Source organism: Dryobates pubescens, chromosome 4 (genome assembly GCF_014839835.1).
Source record: "Dryobates pubescens isolate bDryPub1 chromosome 4, bDryPub1.pri, whole genome shotgun sequence".
Classification (NCBI taxonomy): Eukaryota; Metazoa; Chordata; class Aves; order Piciformes; family Picidae; genus Dryobates; species Dryobates pubescens.
In genome coordinates, this window is record NC_071615.1 from 11,062,855 (window position 1) to 11,082,364 (window position 19,510).

The 19,510-nt window shown below is 52.8% G+C and overlaps 1 protein-coding gene across 5 annotated transcripts in view; it reads right to left on the reverse strand.

Annotated features, from left to right (window-relative positions):
* ARHGAP17 (Rho GTPase activating protein 17) overlaps positions 1-19,510 on the reverse strand; it is a 63,206-nt gene that overhangs the window by 26,845 nt on the left and 16,851 nt on the right. For all 5 annotated transcript variants that reach the window (XM_054180543.1, XM_054180542.1, XM_054180540.1 and 2 more), the window contains exons 2-4: positions 9,293-9,332; positions 2,232-2,336; positions 1,364-1,440 (exon numbers count right to left, since the gene is read on the reverse strand). In XM_054180543.1, the coding sequence (XP_054036518.1) occupies positions 1,364-1,440; positions 2,232-2,336; positions 9,293-9,332 (222 nt within the window). The remainder of the gene's footprint in view (positions 1-1,363; positions 1,441-2,231; positions 2,337-9,292; positions 9,333-19,510) is intronic.

Below are 19,510 nucleotides of genomic sequence, written 5' to 3' on the forward strand. Positions count from 1 at the left end.
TTCTATGAAATTAGGGATAGGCAAGGAGTGTTATAAACCCATTGTCTTCTAAAATACCTCAGCTGTTACACCACTTTTTTGGCAGCTTTAAGCCATCCAGGTGATTATACCAGCCCTAAGGGCAGAGGAGTCAGCACTCATTACAAAGCCCATCCTCCCAGCCCAGCAGATGCAGCAAAATGGCTGAATGGAGCATTTCATTTTCTCCTGAACCCCTTTAATGTGAAAAGGTCCTAACCACCATAATGCTAAGCAATCAGTCTCAGGTTCCAAACCCAGGACCTGACCTTTGGTTTAAGCTTCTTCTAAGGAAAAAAAAAAACAAAACAACACCCCCCACAAAAAAAAAAAACCCAAAGAGATTTTGATCCATCTTTAAATCTCCTGCAACAGCTCACAAAAATGAAAGCAAAGGTTTTTCAGGTCATCCTCCACTGGCTCCATTGGAATTCCCAGCAGCAATGAGGAAACATTTGCTGGAGGGATTCAGCAAATTGATTTTCATGTATTTCAGCCACTTCCCTGTAAGCTGCAAACCTGCACGTTGCCAGGAGAAGGGAACTGGATGGGGAACTGTTGGAGAGGGTCCAGAGGAAGCTGCCAAGATGATCAGAGGGCTGGAGCACCTCTGCAGTGGGGACAGGCTGAGAGAGTTGGGACTGTTCAGCCTGGAGAAAAGAAGGCTTCAGGGAGACCTTAGAGCAGCCTCCCAGGACCTGAAGGGACTCCAGGAGAGCTGGGGAGGGGCTTTTGACAAGGGCTTGGAGTGATAGGATGAGGAGCAATGGCTCTCAGCTGGAAGAGGGGAGATTGAGGCTGGAGAAGAGGAAGAAATTCTTTCTGGTGAGGAGACCCTGGAACAGGTTGCCCAGGGAAGCTGTGGATGCCCTCCCTCTGGAGGTGTTCAGTACCAGGCTGGATGAGGCAACCTGGGCTAGCAGAACTTTGAGCTCCCTTCCAACCACAGCATTCTATGAATCTATGAATTTTAACCCGGACACCAGGAATGCAAACTGCCACCAGCTGAAGCCATGAATGCAAGCCTGCAGAATGCAGTACTTGAACCATAACTGGAGATAATAATTCCACTCATCCACAAGGATAAAAGCCATTTGCAAAAGCTTTTGAAGATATCAGAGAATCAGAACCCTCTGGAATGTGATTCAGAGCAAGCTTAAAACTCTCCCCCAGAATCACTCCACAAATGCTTGCTCACTTTTCCTCCCTTTGGATTAGAGAAGGAATCCCAGAGTATTAGTTTCATTAGACTGAAACCAGCCCTTGTGTACCCAAAGCCTCTGATTAGAGCCCTGCAGGCAACAAAATGAGAGACTGCAGCTTACAAAGCAAGCCAAACACTTACCCCAGCAGAGTTTCATCACTGAGCTGGACAGATCCTTCTTGCATGTTCTGAGCAAGAGCTGTTAGAGGAAGTTTTTTCTGTGGGACAGAAGGCAGAGTGCTTAGCTATGCTCTGGTCACCCCTTCCAGCTTTCCCAAAACATTCCCTCTCAGGCTTTTCTCTTCTTCCATGTGGTTTCTATTACACACACACAGAGAGCTCATTCTTTGACTTTAAGGCAGCATCAAGTCACAAACAGTTTCAAGCCTCAAGCCTCCTGTTCTCAGAGACTTTCCAAAGCAATTTCTTGTTGGTCTTGGTTGGAGTGGCCCAAACTGGACCACAGCTGTGGTCACAGACAAGCTGTGACTCGAGCTCTAAGCAACATGCTCGCCCCCTCTCCCTGCAGAGGTTCATCCTGTGTGTTCCTTGTCAGGGTGCAATGGTCAACAGAAGGAGGAAAGTGGAGTGTTCATGATTTCTGGTTCTAACACTGCAAGAGAACACATCCATGGCTTTTTGAAGAGGGACAGGAATCAACCATGTCCAGCAAAGCACTGGCAGTTAACTGGGGATGCTGGGGCACGGAGCTAATTCTACTTACGAGGAGCTTGCTCAGGCTCACAGAAACTCCTTTTAGGCCACAAGAAAGCTGAGAGTCCTCAGCAGAGTGCAGACACCACTGAGTGCCCTGGCACCACTCAGGTCCCCCCAAGGCTGTGCTGTTAAGAGTTTTGGGTGAGATTTTTCCAGCCAGCACTCTACCAAACTGTCAGCAGGGGAGGTGATTTTACAGAGTTTTCTTTCCCTTGGCTGATTTGAGGCCCAGCAGCTGCAGAGCACATTCAGAGCAGTGCCAGAAGGCAAGCCAAAGGCCAGCTGTACTTACATGTCTCTTCTCAGGGTCTGTACCATGCTGGCCCTGCAAACATGCAATTAATCTCTTCTGTGCAATGTGGCAAACAGATCTCACAGTGTCCAGACGCCTCTCGATCTGGGCAGCAGGAGGGGGGGAGAGAGAGAAAGAGGAGGAGGAAAACAAAGCAAAAAACAGAAGTCATTTTCCTGGCCTCAGCAGAACAAAAACTCTTCCTCCTGTACCACACTCAGTTCTGGGTTCTGTATTTCTCAAGTTCTACAGCTCACCAGAAGTTCAGATGCTCAGCAGAAGTGCCTGGCAGCCAAAAATGCTCACACAGAGACCGAAGCTGCTCTCCCCCCACCCCCAGCCCCTCAGTGGCACAGAGCTTGCAGTGCTCACAAGGCTGGAGAGGGGAAGAACAACACCACCACTGCTCCTGCTTTCTGTCTCAGCCCAATCAGCTTGGTACCTGTCATCAGGGAGGGGTGGGGAGTGCAGATAGCTAAGACACTAATTTGTGGGGAGAACTGGGGGAAAGCCATTTTTGCCTTGTGAACCAGCACAGCAGAAGACTAAAGACAAAGCTGAGCACTGAAGGGGGCTGCAGGAGAGCTGCAGTCTGTGTCCTCTGCTAACAAGCAGTGATGGATCTCCTGCTTTAAATCCAGCCATGATGCCCTCCACAGGACCTACCATGGGGCTAACAAGGCCATGTATAAGGTCCTGCACCTGGCTCAGCACCAATCCAGGCTGGGCAAGGAGAAGCTCCAGAGCAGCCCTGAGGAGAAGGACTTGGGGCTGTCAGCTGATTACAAACTCCCCACAAGCCAACAATGGTCACTGGCAGCCCAGAAGGTTCCCCCAGCACCAGAAGGACATGGAACTGTTAGAGAGGGTCCAGAGGAAGCCACCAAGATGATCAGAGGGCTGGAGCACCTCTGCAGCGGGGACAGGCTGAAAGAGTTGGGGCTGTTCAGCCTGGAGAAGAGAAGACTCCAGGGAGAACTTAAGAGCAGCCTCCCAGTACCTGAAGGGGCTCCAGGAGAGCTGGGGAGGGACTTTTGGCAAGGTTGGAGTGACAGGGCAAGGGGCAATGGCTCTGAGCTGGAAGAGGGGAGACTGAGACTGGAGATGAGGAAGAAATTCTTTCTGGTGAGGGTGGGAGACACCTGGACAGGTTGCCCTGGTGGGTTGTGGATGCTCCCTCCCTGGTGGCGTTCAAGGCCAGGCTGGATGAGGCCTTGAGCAGCCTGGGCTGGTGGGAGGTGTTTGTGCCTGTGGCAGTGGGGTTGGAACTGGATGATCTTTAAGGTCCCTTCTAACCCAACCTATTCCAAGACTCCTTCATGCTGGGCTAAATCTCTGGGCTGCAAAACTTGTGCTGTGCTTCCTTCCCCAGCCACTGAATGCAAGGGCAAAGGTCCTACATGCCAAGCCAAGGAATATTTTCAGGCAGAGATTAATGGGATGTGGAGTGAAAAAAACCCCAAACCCCACCAACCACCACAAATTAAGTGCTGAGGCCCAGCAGTTCTCTTTCCCAGAGCAGATTTTGAAGCTTCAGCATACAGCCTGTGAAGATGACAAAGCCAGGCATGAACAAACTGCTTCTGCAGGGGGCTTCAAGGAATGTGGATGATTTTCTCCCAAAGAACACCAAAAGCAAACAAACAACAGCGATGAGCTCCCTGTGCACAGCACCAAAAGAATGTGGTTTATCTGCATTTTGATGACTCACCAAGAATTAAAGGAGGCCCTTTGGAACAGCTTCTGTTTCAAAAGCCAAGGGAAAATAAAGGAGACTTCAGCCTCAGAAACAGTCCAGGATCCAGTCTGACACAGCTTGAAGAAGCACCCCTGTCACCTTTCCCAGAGGACAATGACTGTCCCCAGCACTCAGAGATGACAGTACCAAGGAGTAATTTTAGGGCTGTTATCATAGATTCTTAGAATGCTTTGGGTTTGAAGGGACCTCAAAGCTCATCCAGTTCCAACCCCCAAGCCACGGGCAGGGACACCTCCCACCAGCCCAGGCTGCTCAAGGCCTCATCCAGCCTGGCCTTGAACACCTCCAGGGAGGGAGCATCCACAACCCACCAGGGCAACCTCTTCCAGTGTCTCCCCACCCTCACCAGAAAGAATTTCTTCCTCATCTCCAGTCTCAATCTCCCCTCTTCCAGCTCAGAGCCATTGCCCCTTGCCCTGTCACTCCAACCTTGCCAAAAGTCCCTCCCCAGCTCTCCTGGAGCCCCTTCAGGTACTGGGAGGCTGCGCTAAGTTCTCCCTGGAGTCTTCTCTTCTCCAGGCTGAACAGCCCCAACTCTTTCAGCCTGTCCCCACTGCAGAGGTGCTCCAGCCCTCTGATCATCTTGGTGGCTTCCTCTGGACCCTCTCCAACAGTTCCATGTCCTTCTGGTGCTGGGGGAACCTTCTGGGCTGCCAGTGACCATTGTTGGCTTGTGGGGAGTTTGTAATCAGCTGACAGCCCCAAGTCCTTCTCCTCAGGGCTGCTCTGGAGCTTCTCCTTGCCCAGCCTGGATTGGTGCTGAGGCAGGTGCAGGACCTTGCACATGGCCTTGTTAGCCCCATGGTAGGTCCTGTGGAGGGCATCATGGCTGGATTTAAAGCAGGAGATCCATCACTGCTTGTTAGCAGAGGACAGAGACTGCTGTGTTCTCCTGATGCTGAAGCTTCTCCTTGTGAGTGTTACAGATCCAGCTCAGAAGGACACATTTCTTCCTCCCAATAGGTTCATGTGGGATATGTACATCCCTGATGTGGTTACAGCTGGAGGGAGGTGATTAGGTCCCACCAAAAGCATCTGGTACAAACTCCAGCTGCTAAAAGGGACAGCAGGTCCAAGGGAAGAGGGACCTTCAGGGGTGGGGGCTGGAAGGAGCTGCAAGGAGGAAGATGCCAGTGGAGGGAGTCATGGTAAGATGGGCACTGGGTGAGGATCAGCAGGGAACCACAGCTGCTAGATGTGGGAGCTCTGTCCTGAAAACATAAACATGTGCAGGACTGGGCTCCTTCTTTCCTTTCAGAAGGTTCTGCTAAGCTGCAGCCAGGAAGAGCACCCAAAGCCGGCCCTTGGGGCCATGCTGCCCAGCAGCAGGCTTTGCAAGTCCAAAGAGAAGGTGAAAGAGAAGCAGGACAGGAGGGCTGGAGGAGCAGTGCAGGAAGACTGAAGCATTAAAGGGACATCTTGACAGCCACAGGATGAATGCAGACTGAGGTGCTCACAATGCTCAGCAAAGCTCCAGCAGAGCAAGGTGCAGAGAACCTGCCCAAGGAGTGCTCTGAAGGCACAAGGCATTGCCTTTCATTTACAGAGCACAGCTAAGCAGGCTCCAAATGAAGTGCACTTCAAGGAAGTCCTGATGAAGATCACTGAAGAAGGTGGTGGTGCTGGTTGTGATCTGCTGCTGCAGCCACAGCCACTGATGCCTGCTATCTGCCCAGGGCAGCCCCACCACCACGTTCTAAACCACCCCCTGCTCCTGAAAGCATTTCTTTCTGCCTCCTTGACCACTCAAGACTTCAAACACTGAGCAGAGGTTTTAGCAGGTGTTTATTTTTGCTCAGCCACGTAGCCAAGGCTTCCCAAAGCACTGACCACAGTACTTTTTCACAGCTGAAGCATGGTGACACCCTGTGACTGAACCATCCTCCAGCCCCCAGCAGACTAGCACAGCTCAGCCTGGATCTTAGGAAGAAGCTCCTCAGTGCAAGGGTGGCACTGGAATAGGCTGCCCAGGGAGGTTGTGGATATCCCCTCCCTGGGGGTGTTTAAGGCCAGGCTGGATGAGGCCTTGGGCAGCTGAGTCCAGTTGAGAGGTGGCCCTGCCCATGGGGAGGCAGGTTGGAGTGGATGATCTCTGAGGTCCCTTCCACCCTGAGCCATTCCAGGATGATTCCAGGGATTCTCTTAGCAGCCCTGCATAGTGGCTTGGGTTCCTTGGAGAGCCTCTGGAGCACATGGCACTGCCAACAGCCTCCTTCTAGGCACTCTGAATGCTGAACTCAAAGGGCAGAAGACTGACAGGAGGAACATGACCCCAGTCTTCATGCTCATGTATCCTCCTTTTGGATCTGCTTTGCAGTTCAAAGCAGGAAGGACATTCATCTCCATTAAGCTACCTTTGAACTGAAAATGTGACCTGCAGGCCACGCTGTCTGTAGCCACAGGGCAGCTTCAGTGTACAAAACATCCCACAATTGCTTTATTATACCCCACCAGGGCAGGCCAGAAAGTGGGGCTATTGTGGAAGCCTTTCCAGCAGTGAATCCTGGCCCTTGTCTTCAGGAAGGAACACATCTAGCTGAGATCCTTGGGAGCACTGCACTTCAGAAAACAGAAATGAAAAGCTGTGGTGATCCCAGGTCAAAGCTGGAGCTAAATATAAAGAAGAACACTATGAAGCCTGGCTAGAAAGTGAACAGTGCCCTGCTTTTAAGCTCTTTAGTTAGATAAGAGCTTCCCTCCCCTCCACAAGCCCCCAAGAGCAAACAAACAAGTGAGTAAATTCTTCCACTTGGGTGTAGCCAGTCTGCTCCCTGCCTGGGAAAGCCTTGCTTGCAAAATGGTTTTGGCAACCAGCAGCAGGATTTTTGGCTTTCACTTCATGTTACTATTCTGCAGCTACCCAGGAAAGCAGAGAAGCCTTTGAAGGCTCTCAAGGTGCCTTAACTTCCTTTGTCCTGTTGAGCTCTTGACATCTGTGCAGAGATGGAAGCTGTCAAAATGGAAGTGCTGTCAAACTGAGCAGGGATTTGTGGTGGGAGAAGCACAGAATGGGCTGGGATGGAAGGGACCTCGAAGATCATTGGGTTCCAACCCCCTGCCATGGGCAGGGACACCTCCCACCAGCCCAGGTTGCTCAAGGCCTCATCCAACCTGGCCTTGAACACCTCCAGAGAGGGGGCAGCCATAACTTCCCTGGGCAACCTGTGCCAGTGTCTCCCCACCCTCACTCTCAAGCATTTCTTCCTCATCTCCAGTCTCAATCTCCCCTCTTCCAGCTCCAAGCCATTGCCCCTCATCCTGTCACTCCAAGCCCTTGACAAAAGCCCCTTCCCAGCTCTCCTGGAGCCCCTTCAGGTACTGGGAGGCTGCTCTATGTTCTCCCTGGAGTCTTCTCTTCTCCAGGCTGAGCAGCCCCAACTGTCTCAGCCTGTCCCCACAGGGGAGGTTCTACAGCCCTCTGATCATCTTGGTGGCCTCCTCTGGACTTCTTCCTGCAGCTCCATGTCCCTCTTGTGCTGGGGGCACCAGAACTGGATGCAGTGCTCCAGGTGACCTCAGCAGAGCAGAACAGAGGGGCAGAATCACCTCTCTCATCCTGCTGGTCTCACAGATGGTCCAGGTCAGCTCATTTCACCATGACTCAAGATGATTTCATGCATTTGTGCTGATTTCAAGTTTTCAGGCTGATCCTCTCTCTCATCCCCTACTTTAATCTCAACAGCTGGAGAGCTGTGAACCAAAAAGTCCTGACATCATCTGCCTGGCTTCCATGTTTCATGTGGAGCCCTGAGCTGAAGCATTCTGAGACACTTTGTAATCCATCTGGACTAACCATCATCCCATGAGGAGAATCTCATGAGGTTCAATAAGGCAAAGGGCAAGGTCCTGTACCCAGGCTGGGGCAGCCCTTGATCTCAAACTCAGCCTGGGGGAGTGGTGGTCAAGAAGCTGGACACAAGCCAGCAATGTGCACTTGCAGCCCAGAAGGCCAATGGCAGCCTGGGCAGCATCCAAAGATGCATGACCAGCAGGTCAAGAGAGATGAGTCTGCCCTTCTGCTCTGGGGAGACCTCAGCTGGAGTGCTGTGTCCAGCTCTGGGACCCCCAGTACAAGGACATGGACCTGTTGGAGAAGGTCCAGAGGAGGCCACAAAGATGACCAGAGGGCTGGAAAACCTCTGCTGTGGGGGCAGGCTGAGAAAGTTGGGGCTCTTCAGCCTGGAGAGGAGAAGGCTCCAGGGAGACCCTAGGACTGCATTTCAGTATCTGAAGGGGACCTACAGGAAGGTGGGAAGAGGCTGGTCAGAAGGGCCTGTGGGGATAGGATGAGGGGCAACAGTTTGAAACTGGAGCAGGGCAGATTCAGGTTGGACATCAGGAGGAAGCTCTGCACAATGAGGGTGGTGAGACACTGGAACAGGCTGCCCAGGGGTGTGGTTGAAGCCCCATTCCTGGTAACATTCAAGATCAGCCTTGATGGTAACCTGGGCAGCCTGATCCAGTTGGAAGTGGCCCTGCTGAGTGCAGTGGGGTTGGGACAAGATGACCTTGGAGGGTTCTTTCCAACCCAATGCATCCTGTGAATCACCCAGGAGGTGCCATGAGTGCCCTCTCCCCAGTTTATGCTCTGCCATGGCTTTTAAGCCTTGCACAAGGTGACCAGAGGAAGGAAACTCTGCAGAACGAGTCTGGAGTCCAACCTGTCACCAGTCAACTTTGCTAATCCACCAGCCACAGCCAGAACTGCCCCTTGAGAGCTGCAGAGCTGAGAGACTTCCCCCAAGATGACAACTCTGCAAACAACTCAGCTGTCAGCCTGACAAGTCTGAGAACAAACTCCACAAGTCAAACATTTGGACACATACTTCAGCCCCACAGGAAAAAAACCTCTTGCCATTATCTTGCAGCCAGCACTTGGCACGTTTGCTGGCAACTTCTCTTCAGGCCCAGGCTGACCTCCTCAAGAGGAACAGAAATGAAGACAGAAAGCAGCTGTGTCCAAGCTTGCTTTCTTCCCAGCTAGTGGTGCTCCACCAGGCACTGTCAAGTCATTAGCACTAATGGTTCAGAAGCTTAATGAGCTGCTTCCATCTCACTAAATGCCAAAAGGCTTCCTCCCTCCCTCCCTCCCTTCCCCAAGCTGTACCAGCAGGTTCACAAAGAGAAGGGCCCAAAGTTTTTCCACTCAAATGGTAGCAGGTTCTGTGTGCTGAGGAGTCAGCCAAAGATACCTTTGTTTCCATCCCATTTCCAGTGGCTTTCCCCCCATCCCCAGAACTCCAAAGGCTCAAGCTTCACAAAGAGCATCACAAACCCCCCCATATCCCCTGTGTTACCATACCTGCAGCAGGTCCTCACTGAGCACCTCTGTTTTCTCAGCCCTAAGGGAGGAAAACAAGGTCATTGTCAGGTTAATGAGCAGGTTCAGGGGCAAGGATTGCTACAATGCTTTCAACAAAACCTGTTTGGTTTCCAGTTCCAGTCCCAGCAGCAGCAGGACACACACTCAAACCTTCACAGGCCCAACCCCACACCTTGCTCCAGTCCCATTTTGCACATCAACCTTGAGTTGGTTGATGTTGATACAGGGCTGAGTGGGGTTGACTCATAGCTAGAAGGCTGCTGCAGCTTCCCTTTGCTGCATGTATAAACCAGAGGACAGATAAATTTAGTTCCCCTGTGATCTCTCCTACTTGGCTGCTCACTGCTACTACACCTCTCTTGCCACAGAGGACTTGGCCCTCCTCCAGTACTCTGCTTTCCTGTCCAAAGGGTTCACCGTGCTGCTGTTCGAGTTCCTCATCTACTGCATGGGCTTCCTTCTGATCCTGCAGGCTGGTTAATGCCTCACCACAAGGCTGCTCATGCACAGAAAGGTCATTTTCATAGAATCCTACAATGGCTTGGGGTGGAAGGGACCTTAAACACCAACCAGCTCCAACCCCCCGTGCCATGGGCAGGGACACCTCCCACTACACCAGATTGCTCTGGCCTTGTACCTGGCCTTGAACACCTCCAGGGAGGGGGCAGCCACAACCTCCCTGGGCAACCTGCTCAGGGCCTCACCACCCTCACTGTAAAGAATTTCTTGCTCATCTCCAGTCTCATTCTCCCCTCTTCCAGCTCAGAGCCACTGCCCCTCATCCTGTCACTCCAAGCCCTTGTCGAAAGCCCCTCCTCAGCTTTCCTGTAGTCTCCTTTTTCTTCACCAGCTTACCAGAGCTCCAGCAGCTGACCTGCCAGTGGACTCTGGCCTTCCAGGGTAACTTGGGAAAGCAGTAGTGCCACACACACAGTGCACAGGGATTAGCTGTGTGCAAGAGACTGGCAACAGCAATGGGAGAGCAGCTGCCTTACTCCACCTTCCCACAGCCCCAGGTCTCAGCTTCCTTCTTGTGCCTAGAAATGTGGTTTAGAGAAAAAGCAGCTGACTTCTGCATCTCCACCACACAGCTGAAGCTCAGCCTGATTCCCCTGTGGATCTCTCTGGCCCTCAGCTTGGCTCAGGGTAAGAGAAAGATCAGAGGAAGGCGTTTCAGGAGTTCATTCACCCTGGATGCTGACACACAAGCACTGAGCTGACAGCGAACAGGCACAGTGAAGATCTGACACACCAGAGGAGAACACACAACCTCAACCTGGCCAGAACACACAACCTCAACCTGAGCAGGAGACTCAGGTAAGAGTCACCTCAAGTGCTGCAACTCAAAATGACTTCTAAGAACATTTAGAATAGAATACATAGAATACATAGAATAAACCAGGTTGGAAGAGACCTTCAAGATCATCGCGTCCAACCCATCAACCAATCCAACACCACCCAAACATCTAACCCACAGCACCAAGCACCCTGTCAAGTCTTCTCCTAAAAACCTCCAGTGATGGCGACTCCACCACCTCCCCAGGCAGCCCATTCCAATGTGCAATCACTCTTTCTGTATAGAACTTTTTTCTAACATCTAGCCTGAATCTCCCCTGGCGCAGCCTGAGACTGTGTCCTCTTGTTCTGGTACTGCTTGCCTGGGAGAAGAGACCAACATCCGTCTGTCTACAACCTCCCTTCAGGTAGTTGTAGAGAGTAATAAGGTCACCCCTGAGTCTCCTCTTCTCCAGGCTAAGCAACCCCAGCTCCCTCAGCCTCTCCTCGTAGGGCTTATGTTCCAAACCCCTCACCAACTTTGTTGCTCTCCTCTGGACTCGTTCCAGCAAGTCAACATCCTTCCTAAACTGAGGGGCCCAGAACTGGACACAGTACTCGAGGTGCGGCCTAACCAGTGCAGTGTACAGGGGCAGAATGACCTCCCTGCTCCTGCTGGCCACACTCTTCCTGATGCAGGCCAGGATGCCATTGGCCCTCTTAGCTGCCTGGGCACACTGCAGGCTCATGTTCAGTCTACCGTCGACCAGCACCCCCAGGTCCCTCTCAGCCTGACTGCTCTCCAGCCACTCTGACCCCAGCCTGTAGCTCTGCATGGGGTTGCTGTGGCCAATGTTCAGAACCCGGCACTTGGATGTGTTAAATCTCATGCCGTTGGACTCTGCCCAACTGCCCAGCCTGTCGAGGTCCCTCTGCAGAGCCTCTCTACCCTCCAGCAGATCAACTCCTGCGCCCAGCTTGGTGTCATCAGCAAATTTACTGATGATGGACTCGATGCCCTCGTCCAGATCATCAATAAAGATGTTAAAGAGCATGGGGCCCAGCACTGATCCCTGGGGCACACCACTGGTGACTGGCTGCCAGCTGGATGTGGCACCATTCACCACCACTCTCTGGGCTCGGCCCTCCAGCCAGTTCCTAACCCATCGCAGTGTGCTCCCATCCAAGCCATGGGCTGACAGCTTGGCCAGGAGTTTGCTATGGGGAACGGTGTCAAAGGCCTTGCTGAGGTCCAGGTAGACTACATCCACAGGCCTCCCCACATCCACCAGGCAGTCACCTGATCATAGAAGGAGATCAGGTTGGTCAGGCAGAGTACTTGGAGCTGGCTACCTGCACATCATTAACCCACAGAGCTGCTGAGAATCACTGGGCACTGACTGGCAGCTCACAGAGCTATTCCCACCCAGCAGACAGAGGGCAACCAAACTGGTGAAGGATCAGGAGGACAGGTCTGGTGAGAAGCATATGAGGGACCTGGGGTTGTTCAGCCTGGAGAAGAGGAGGTTGAGGGGAGAGATCTCATTGCTCTCTGCAGCTCCCTAAAAGGAGGCTGGAACCAGGTGGGGGTTGGTCTCTGCTCCCAAGGAACAAGTGACAGGGTAACAGGATGTGGCCTGAAATGGTGCCAGAGGAGGTTTAGGTTGGACACGAGGAACAATTTCTTCCCCTTGAGGCTTGTCAAGGCCTGGCCCATGCTACCCATGGTGGTGGGCAAGCACCAAGGCTGGTGCTAAACCATGGCCCCCAGCACCACACCTCTGCCTCTTGGAAACACCTCCAGGGATGGGGACTCAACCACCTCCCCGGGCAGCCTGCTCCAGTCTTTGAGGACCCTTTCAGTGAGGAAGTTTCCTCTCATGTCCAACCTAATCCTCCTCTCCTCTCCTCCTATCACTTCTTCCTTGGAAGAAGATACCAACCCCCACCTGGCTCCAGCCTCCTTTCAGGGAGCAGTAGAGGGCCAGAAGGTCTCCCCTCAGCCTCCTCTCCTGTGCCAGCAGAAGTTTGTTGCCACGTGAGCTGCGGCTCCCCACAGACTGCGCCGCGATGCGAAGAGCAAACCTCTCTCTGCACCAAACTGGTTCATCAAGGACTTCCAAGTGACAGCTTGAAAATCCTGCTCTCCTCTTGTGGAGCCAGGGACATTCTGCCCCTGTCATCATCATCATCATCACCACTGGTGGCAGCAGGGCAGCGTCCTCAGGCCAGCGCTCATTTAGCAAAGGCACCAGCGATGATGTCAGGTTCGGAAGTGCAGGAGGGAAGACCTCACCCTTCCTGCAGGCCCACATTCCACCTTTAATAAGGAAGCCAAGAAAGGGCCACTCAATAATGATGGTTTGGCAGTGACCACAAGCATGGAGCAGCAACAGCAGCCGTATGACAGCAGCACAGCCCCAGCTCCTCAGCCAGAGGGGCAAAGCCGCAACCACCCATCCAAGGCAGCTCTGCTGGCCTCTCACAGGCACTAGTTCAGAGTCTGCATCTCACTGCAGCTTCATGGGCTGCTAATTCCTGCTGCTGAGCAACTACACAATGAGCAACTTTAGAGAATCCTACAACAGTTTGGGTTGGAAGGGGCCTTGAGGATCATCCAGTTCCAACCTCCTGCCACAGACAGGGACACCTTCCCCGAGGCCAGGCTGTGCAAGGCCTCTTGCAACCTTGTTTGGAAAGCTCCTGGGCTTGAAGCTTCCACAATTTCTCTGGGCAACCTGCTCCAGTGCCTCACCACCCTCCTGGGGAAGAAGTTTTTCCTAATGTCCAACCAAAATTCAGCTTCTTCCAGTCTGAAGCTCTTGCCTGTCATCCTTTGTCAGAAGCTCCTTGATGGCTCCAGTACCCAAAATCTTTCTCACTGTTACTTGAACCTCTGCTCTTATCACTTGCTAGGTCCTACTTGCTTCTTATCTAGTTGGAAAAATCCCTCTGGGATCAACATTAAGAACTGAATGGCAGATTTAGTTGCAGAGGGTGTTTCCTAAGGGCTTTACCCAGCCCAGCAGTGCTGGTAGCTGGCCTCCAGCCTGGAGACCCTCCACTGCAAGCTTCCCCCCGGAGATGCCACAAGAGCAGCCCAGCCCACAGGGAGGTTCTGAAGCCCAGGCTGCAGCAGCTCTGGCTGTTTACTTTCCCAGCAGCTAAACCCAACACAGTTCAGACAGTTCATTTCCCAGTTGCCAAAGGAGGTCCCTCCAAGCCATTACTAAGGAGGAAAGCATGCTGTGCTCTCTCAGCCCCTCCTGCATGCTGGGGGCCCCAAACCTACTGGTTTGTGACCGAGATATCTGTCCAGGATCCAGTGGCACGTGGCAGGGAAATGGGGACCTGCCCAGCCTGCAGCCTCTTGACACCTTCTACGTGAGAGGGGAAGGAGCAGCAGCCTGGGGACATTGGACTCTGTGCAGAGGGCTTGGCACCAGAGCCCAGCACAGGCTGTCCATGCTGCAATGGAAGAGAGCTGCACTGCTGGCAGCAGGCCACCAACAACAGGAACAGAGCTGCTCCCCCAGGAATGGAAGGATTCAGAGGACTGAAGGTGAAGTTACTCTGCTCCACGAGGCCTTTGCAAACAGTCCCTCTGCAGCCTTCTTGCAGCCCCCTTCAGGTACTGCCAGGCTGCCCTAAGGTCTGCCTGGAGCCTTCTCTTCTCCAGGCTGCACAACCCCAGCTCCCTCAGCCTGTCCTCGCAGCAGAGGTGCTCCAGCCCCCTGATCATCTTCATGGCCTCCTCTGGAGCCACTCCATCAGGTCTATGTCCTTCCTGTGTTGAGGACCCCAGGGCTGGATACAGCACTGCCAGGTGGGCTCTCCCCAGAGCAGAAGGGCAGAATCCCCTCTCTCCACCTGCTGGCCATGCTGCTTTTGATGCAGCCTACCCAAGAGCTTTGGGAGTATTTGGGAGGGCTATATTTTACTGTATTGTTTCAGTTGCTGCCATGTTAATTACAATGCTTTAGCTTGCTGTGACATTCTAAACATGCACTGCATGTGCCCCCAGTTGGCCTCCCCTCTCTTAAGTGCTTTCTGGTACTGTTCATTTTCTCTCCTTCCTTCCCTCCAGGAAGGTCCTTTGGCACAGCCCAGCCCAGCTGTAAGCAGGGTGGGGGCAGAACAGCTCTCACCCCACAGGTTTCAAACTGATCCCTTCACTTTTTCACTCCACAGCTCCTCCACACACTTCCAGCCACAAATCTGCTCTGTACAGCTGGGAAGAGCAGATGAGAATTCCTGAGATAAAAGTGTTTATCTCCCAGGAGGAAAGAATTTACATTTCCATGGATAAAATCAAGAGGCTCCATTAAACCAGCACCAGAGAAAGGGGGAAAAAAATGAAGTTTCATCTAAACAACATTGGAATCCTCTCCCAAGGAAGCGGTGAGCTCCCCTGTGTTGGGCAGTTTGAAGACTCAGCTTGATGGGGTGCTGGGCCAGCTCATTTCAACTCCACTATCACCTAGAAAGCTTGGACAAGATGGTCCTTGGGGGGTCCCTTCCAACCTGAGATTTTGTGAGGTCACACTGGCCTCACAGCAGGGTCCTGGCCACCACCAGAGCATCAGTTCCAACCCAGGGGCTGATCCCCAGAACAGGTCAAAGCTACCAACCCAGGGGAAATTCCCACTGTGAAAGTCTAGCAAGGAAGGAGAGCAAACCTGCCACGAAGAGCCATAAAAACTTGGCCATTGAGAACAGGAGGAGTGACTCAGTGCCAGTGGCCAAGTGGAAACAGAAACCTTGAGTCAGAGGCTGAGGATGGGAGGTGGGGCTGCAGGGAGGTGATGCCGTGGAGGGCAGCTCGCTCTGTGACAACACAGCTCTGCATTCCTCAGCCCTGGAAAGAGCCCGGTGGAACTGAGGAGACATCCATCCAAAGCATGAGACAAAAGGGGAGCTCTGCCTTCCCTGCTGGGCCATCTTCCCTGACAAAGGGTTGGTTTGTTAGCAGGAGGACCCAGCTTAGCTCTGCGGGCCAGCTCACACTGAGAGCACCTTCTGCGGCGGGCGCGGGGCTGGCAGCACATCCTGCCAGCTCTCCACATACAATAGGCAGGGTTTGCTGCCAGGAAAAATGGAAGAATCAGCAGCTCCGTTCCAAAACAAGGAATCCAGCATTAGAGGACAATTTCCCCTCTAAAAGGTTTGTTTTTTAACATTCACCAAGACAGACTCCATGGTTTCAGGTGTTGCAGGGCTTCCAGCTTAGCTCGGACATTGTGCTGAGTTCCAGGAGCACGTTTCCCTCTTCAGCACAATCTGTTCATGACCCATGGCAAAGAACTTGAAACCTACAGGAAAATTTCATTCAGGAGAAAGGCTTGAAGCAGCTGAACAAGACCAGAGACAACTTCAGTGATGCCTTTTCAGTATGGATGCAGGAGAAGCGACTGCTGGGTGCCAGTAGCTGGACACTTCACCGACCGCTGCAGCGCCTGAACGTCCTGTTTGTGGCACTATCCTCCTTGGGTTTGACCTCAAGGAAGCAAGGTGATAGCATCATAGAATGGTTTGGGTTGGAAGGGACCTCATCTATCTAGTCCAAGCCCAATGCACTCAGCAGGAACATCCCCCACGAGAGCAGGTTGCTCAGAGCCTTGTCCAGCCTGACCTTGAGTACCTCCAGGGATGGGGCCTCAACCACCTCCCTGGGCAGCCTGTTGCAGTGTTCCAGCACCCTCATGGTGCAGGACTTGTTCCCAGCATCCAATCTAAATCTGCTCTGCTCTCATTTCAAACCGTTGCCCCTCCTGCTGTCCCTGCAGGCCTTTGCAAACAGTCCCTCTGCAGCTTTCTTGTAGCCCCCTTCAGGTACTGGCAGGCTGCCCTAAGTTCTCCCTGAAGCCTTCTCTTCTCCAGGCTGCACACCCCCAGCTCCCTCAGCCTGTCCGATTGATGCAGGGAACCTCTTGATTTCCAGCTGAGAAGAACACAATGAGGTTTGCCCTGCCCCTTCTCCTGCCAGCTAGAGTTTCCAACAGGGGTTTTACCACACACATTTCCCCCTCCCCCTATCCCACCCAGGCTCCACATCTCTCTACACTTCTCAGAACCCAGGATCTTTAAAATATCAAAGGATTCTGGCATGTGACTGTAAAGCAAAAGCTCCTCCAACTGTGGCTTTCATGACCACCCATAGAAAAGGTCACTTTGCAAACCCACTTTACTCCAAAGGATTTATTTAGCTTCCTCTGGCAGCCTGGGGCATCCTCTCAGCTTTGTGGATATGCTGTAGGAGTTGGGTTTCACCTGCACAGCACTTTGAAGACAAGCCAGAGCAGAAATGTGTTTGAACAAGTACAACTTCTCCCCACAGAAACCAAGTTCATGATGTCACACAAGCCCCAAGTGAATCCCAGTTTGAGTCCCCAGCATTCACACCGCAAGGGATCCTCGGTGCGGCTGGAGGTTTGCCAAAGGAGCTCCAACAGCCTGTGAGCTTCTAAACATCTTACAAATCACTTCAGGATGACTGGCAGGTGATAGCCACCATTTTTAGTACCTCCTTAGTATTTATGGGGCACCACTCACCAAGCAGACTTCAACCTTGCTGACTGTTTCTCACCCAAATGAACGACAGAAACTTCTGCACAAGTACTGAAGTGGCTCTCATCGTCAGCCTGGTGGTGCTTCCGTAGCAGAAATCACCCCCAAAGGCTGCTGTTTTGGAGGAGACAAGCCAACAGCTCATTTCCTAAGGAAGGGCCTCGGTGCAGAACCACTCTTCATACCAAGGAGAGGCTCAAGTCACTGATTTTAACCCATGCAGTTCCTGCAGCTTCTAACCACAGAATGGGGGGGGTTGGAAGGGACCCCTGGAGATCACCCAGTCCAATCCCCCTGCTCAAGCAGGGCACCCACAGAAGCCTGCCCAGGATCACAATGGCCAGGTGGGGTTGGAATCTCTCCAGAGGAGACTCCCACAACCTCTCTGGGCAGCCTGCTCCAGAGCTCCAGCACCCTCACACCAAAGAATTTTTTCCTCCTCTTGAGATGCAACCTCCTGGTCTGACCCTATTCTCCCACCCTCCAGCCTTTAGCTCTTGCTGAGCATTGATCAGATCCCCTCTCAGGCTGCTCTTCTCCAGGCTCAGCAGCCCCAGGGCTCTCAGCCTTTCCTCCTCACAGAGATACTCCAGGCTCCTCAGGATCTTTGCGGTCTCCTCTGGACTCTCTCCAGCAGTTCCTTGCCCTTCTTGAGCTGGGGAGCCCAGAATGGGACCCAGGACTCCAGCAGTGGCTTCAGCAGGGCAGAGTAGGAGGAGAACCTCCCTTGCTTTGCTAGTCATACTCTTCTTCATGTACCCCCTGACACCACTGGGGTGATCCTTTAGAAGTGCTTTGAAAAATGGTGCATCACCCCCAAGGCATCAAAACCTGTCATTAATCAAGATGTGCATCTTCAGAGGGCCAGGAGCTGCAAAACCACCATCCAGGCCTCCCTTAATGAAGATTTCTGCTCCTTTCGTCCTCCTTCTTAATTTCCTCTGTTGGGTTTCTCCATCAGACTTTGGTTGCTCAATCTAAAGGCTGCAGCTTTGATGTCCTCTATCTCAGCCATCCACTACTGAAGCCTGAAGCCTGCCTGCCCTAATTAAAGGCAGAGCTTCAGGGAGATAATCATCTTGGAAAGCAAGCAGGCTGCGGCTCTGAGCGCAGGGAACCCCAGGACAAACTGCTCACATCAGGGGAGCTGAAATTCCTTCCTAAGTGAAATGGATCCCAGGCTTCTCTCCCAGGCCAGGCAGTAAATTTAGCCATTTAGAACAACCCTGGCTGGAGCCAAATCCTATTTTAGGGCCACTCCTGGAGGAGCAGTCGCTGCAGCGAGGCCCTGCAGAGCCCCAACCCCTCTGGGTAAAGCAGGAGGTTGGATTTAGCACAGCTCACAGGATCCCAGAATGCTAGGGACTGGAAGAGACCTCTGGAGACAGAGTCCAACCCCCTGCCAAGCCAGGGTCACCTACAGAAGGCCACACAGGAACATGTCCAGGTGGGTTTGGAGTGTCTCCAGAGATGGGAGACTCCACCACCACCTCTCTGGGCAGCCTGCTCCAGGGCTGCAGCACCCTTAAGTTACCTCCTTCTGTTTAAGTGGAACTTCTGATGTTTCAGTTTGTGCCCATTGCCCCTTGTCCTGCACTGGGCACCACTGAACACAGCCTGGTCCCATCCTCCTGCCACCCACCCTTGAAGTACTGATCAGCACTGATGAGATTCCCCCCTCAGGCTGCTCTTTTCCAGCCCAAATTCTCTCAACCTTTCCTCCTCACAGAAATGTTCCAGTCCCCTCAGCACCTTTGCAGCCCCTTCCTGTACCCTCTCCAGCAAGTCCCTGCCCTTCTTGAGCTGGGGAGCTCAGAACTGGACCCAGAACTCCAGCCTGCTCAGGTCTCCCTGCATGCCATCCTGTCCTTCAGCCTTTTCAACCTCACCACTCAGCCTGGTATCATCTGCACGCTTGCTGCTGAATGGCTTAGGATGGAAAGGACCTTAGCGATCACCTGCTCCACCCCCCCTGCCATCAGAGGTCTACACCTTATTTACACCCAAACTTCTCTGCTCACACAAGGTCCATCCCCCTCTCCAAGCAAGCAACAAGCATTTCCTTATGGAGAGTAACTCCCTCTAAAATTAGCTGGGTATAATTTGGATGGCAGGGCCAAGAGCAGGAAGCAACACAAGCAATGACTGAATTCACCATTCCTTACTCTCAGGTGCAGTTTTACAACTCCTCCATGCCAACACAAACTTGGCTGATGCCAGGATGGGAATTCTCCCAGCCCAAGCAGCACTTGCAGCCAGAGTCACACCAGGGCTGGAGATCTAGTTGAAAATTAACCTGGGCCAAGCAGCAGCAATAAATCAGCCTGTGGCCACCTCCCTTCCCCAGGCTGGCTC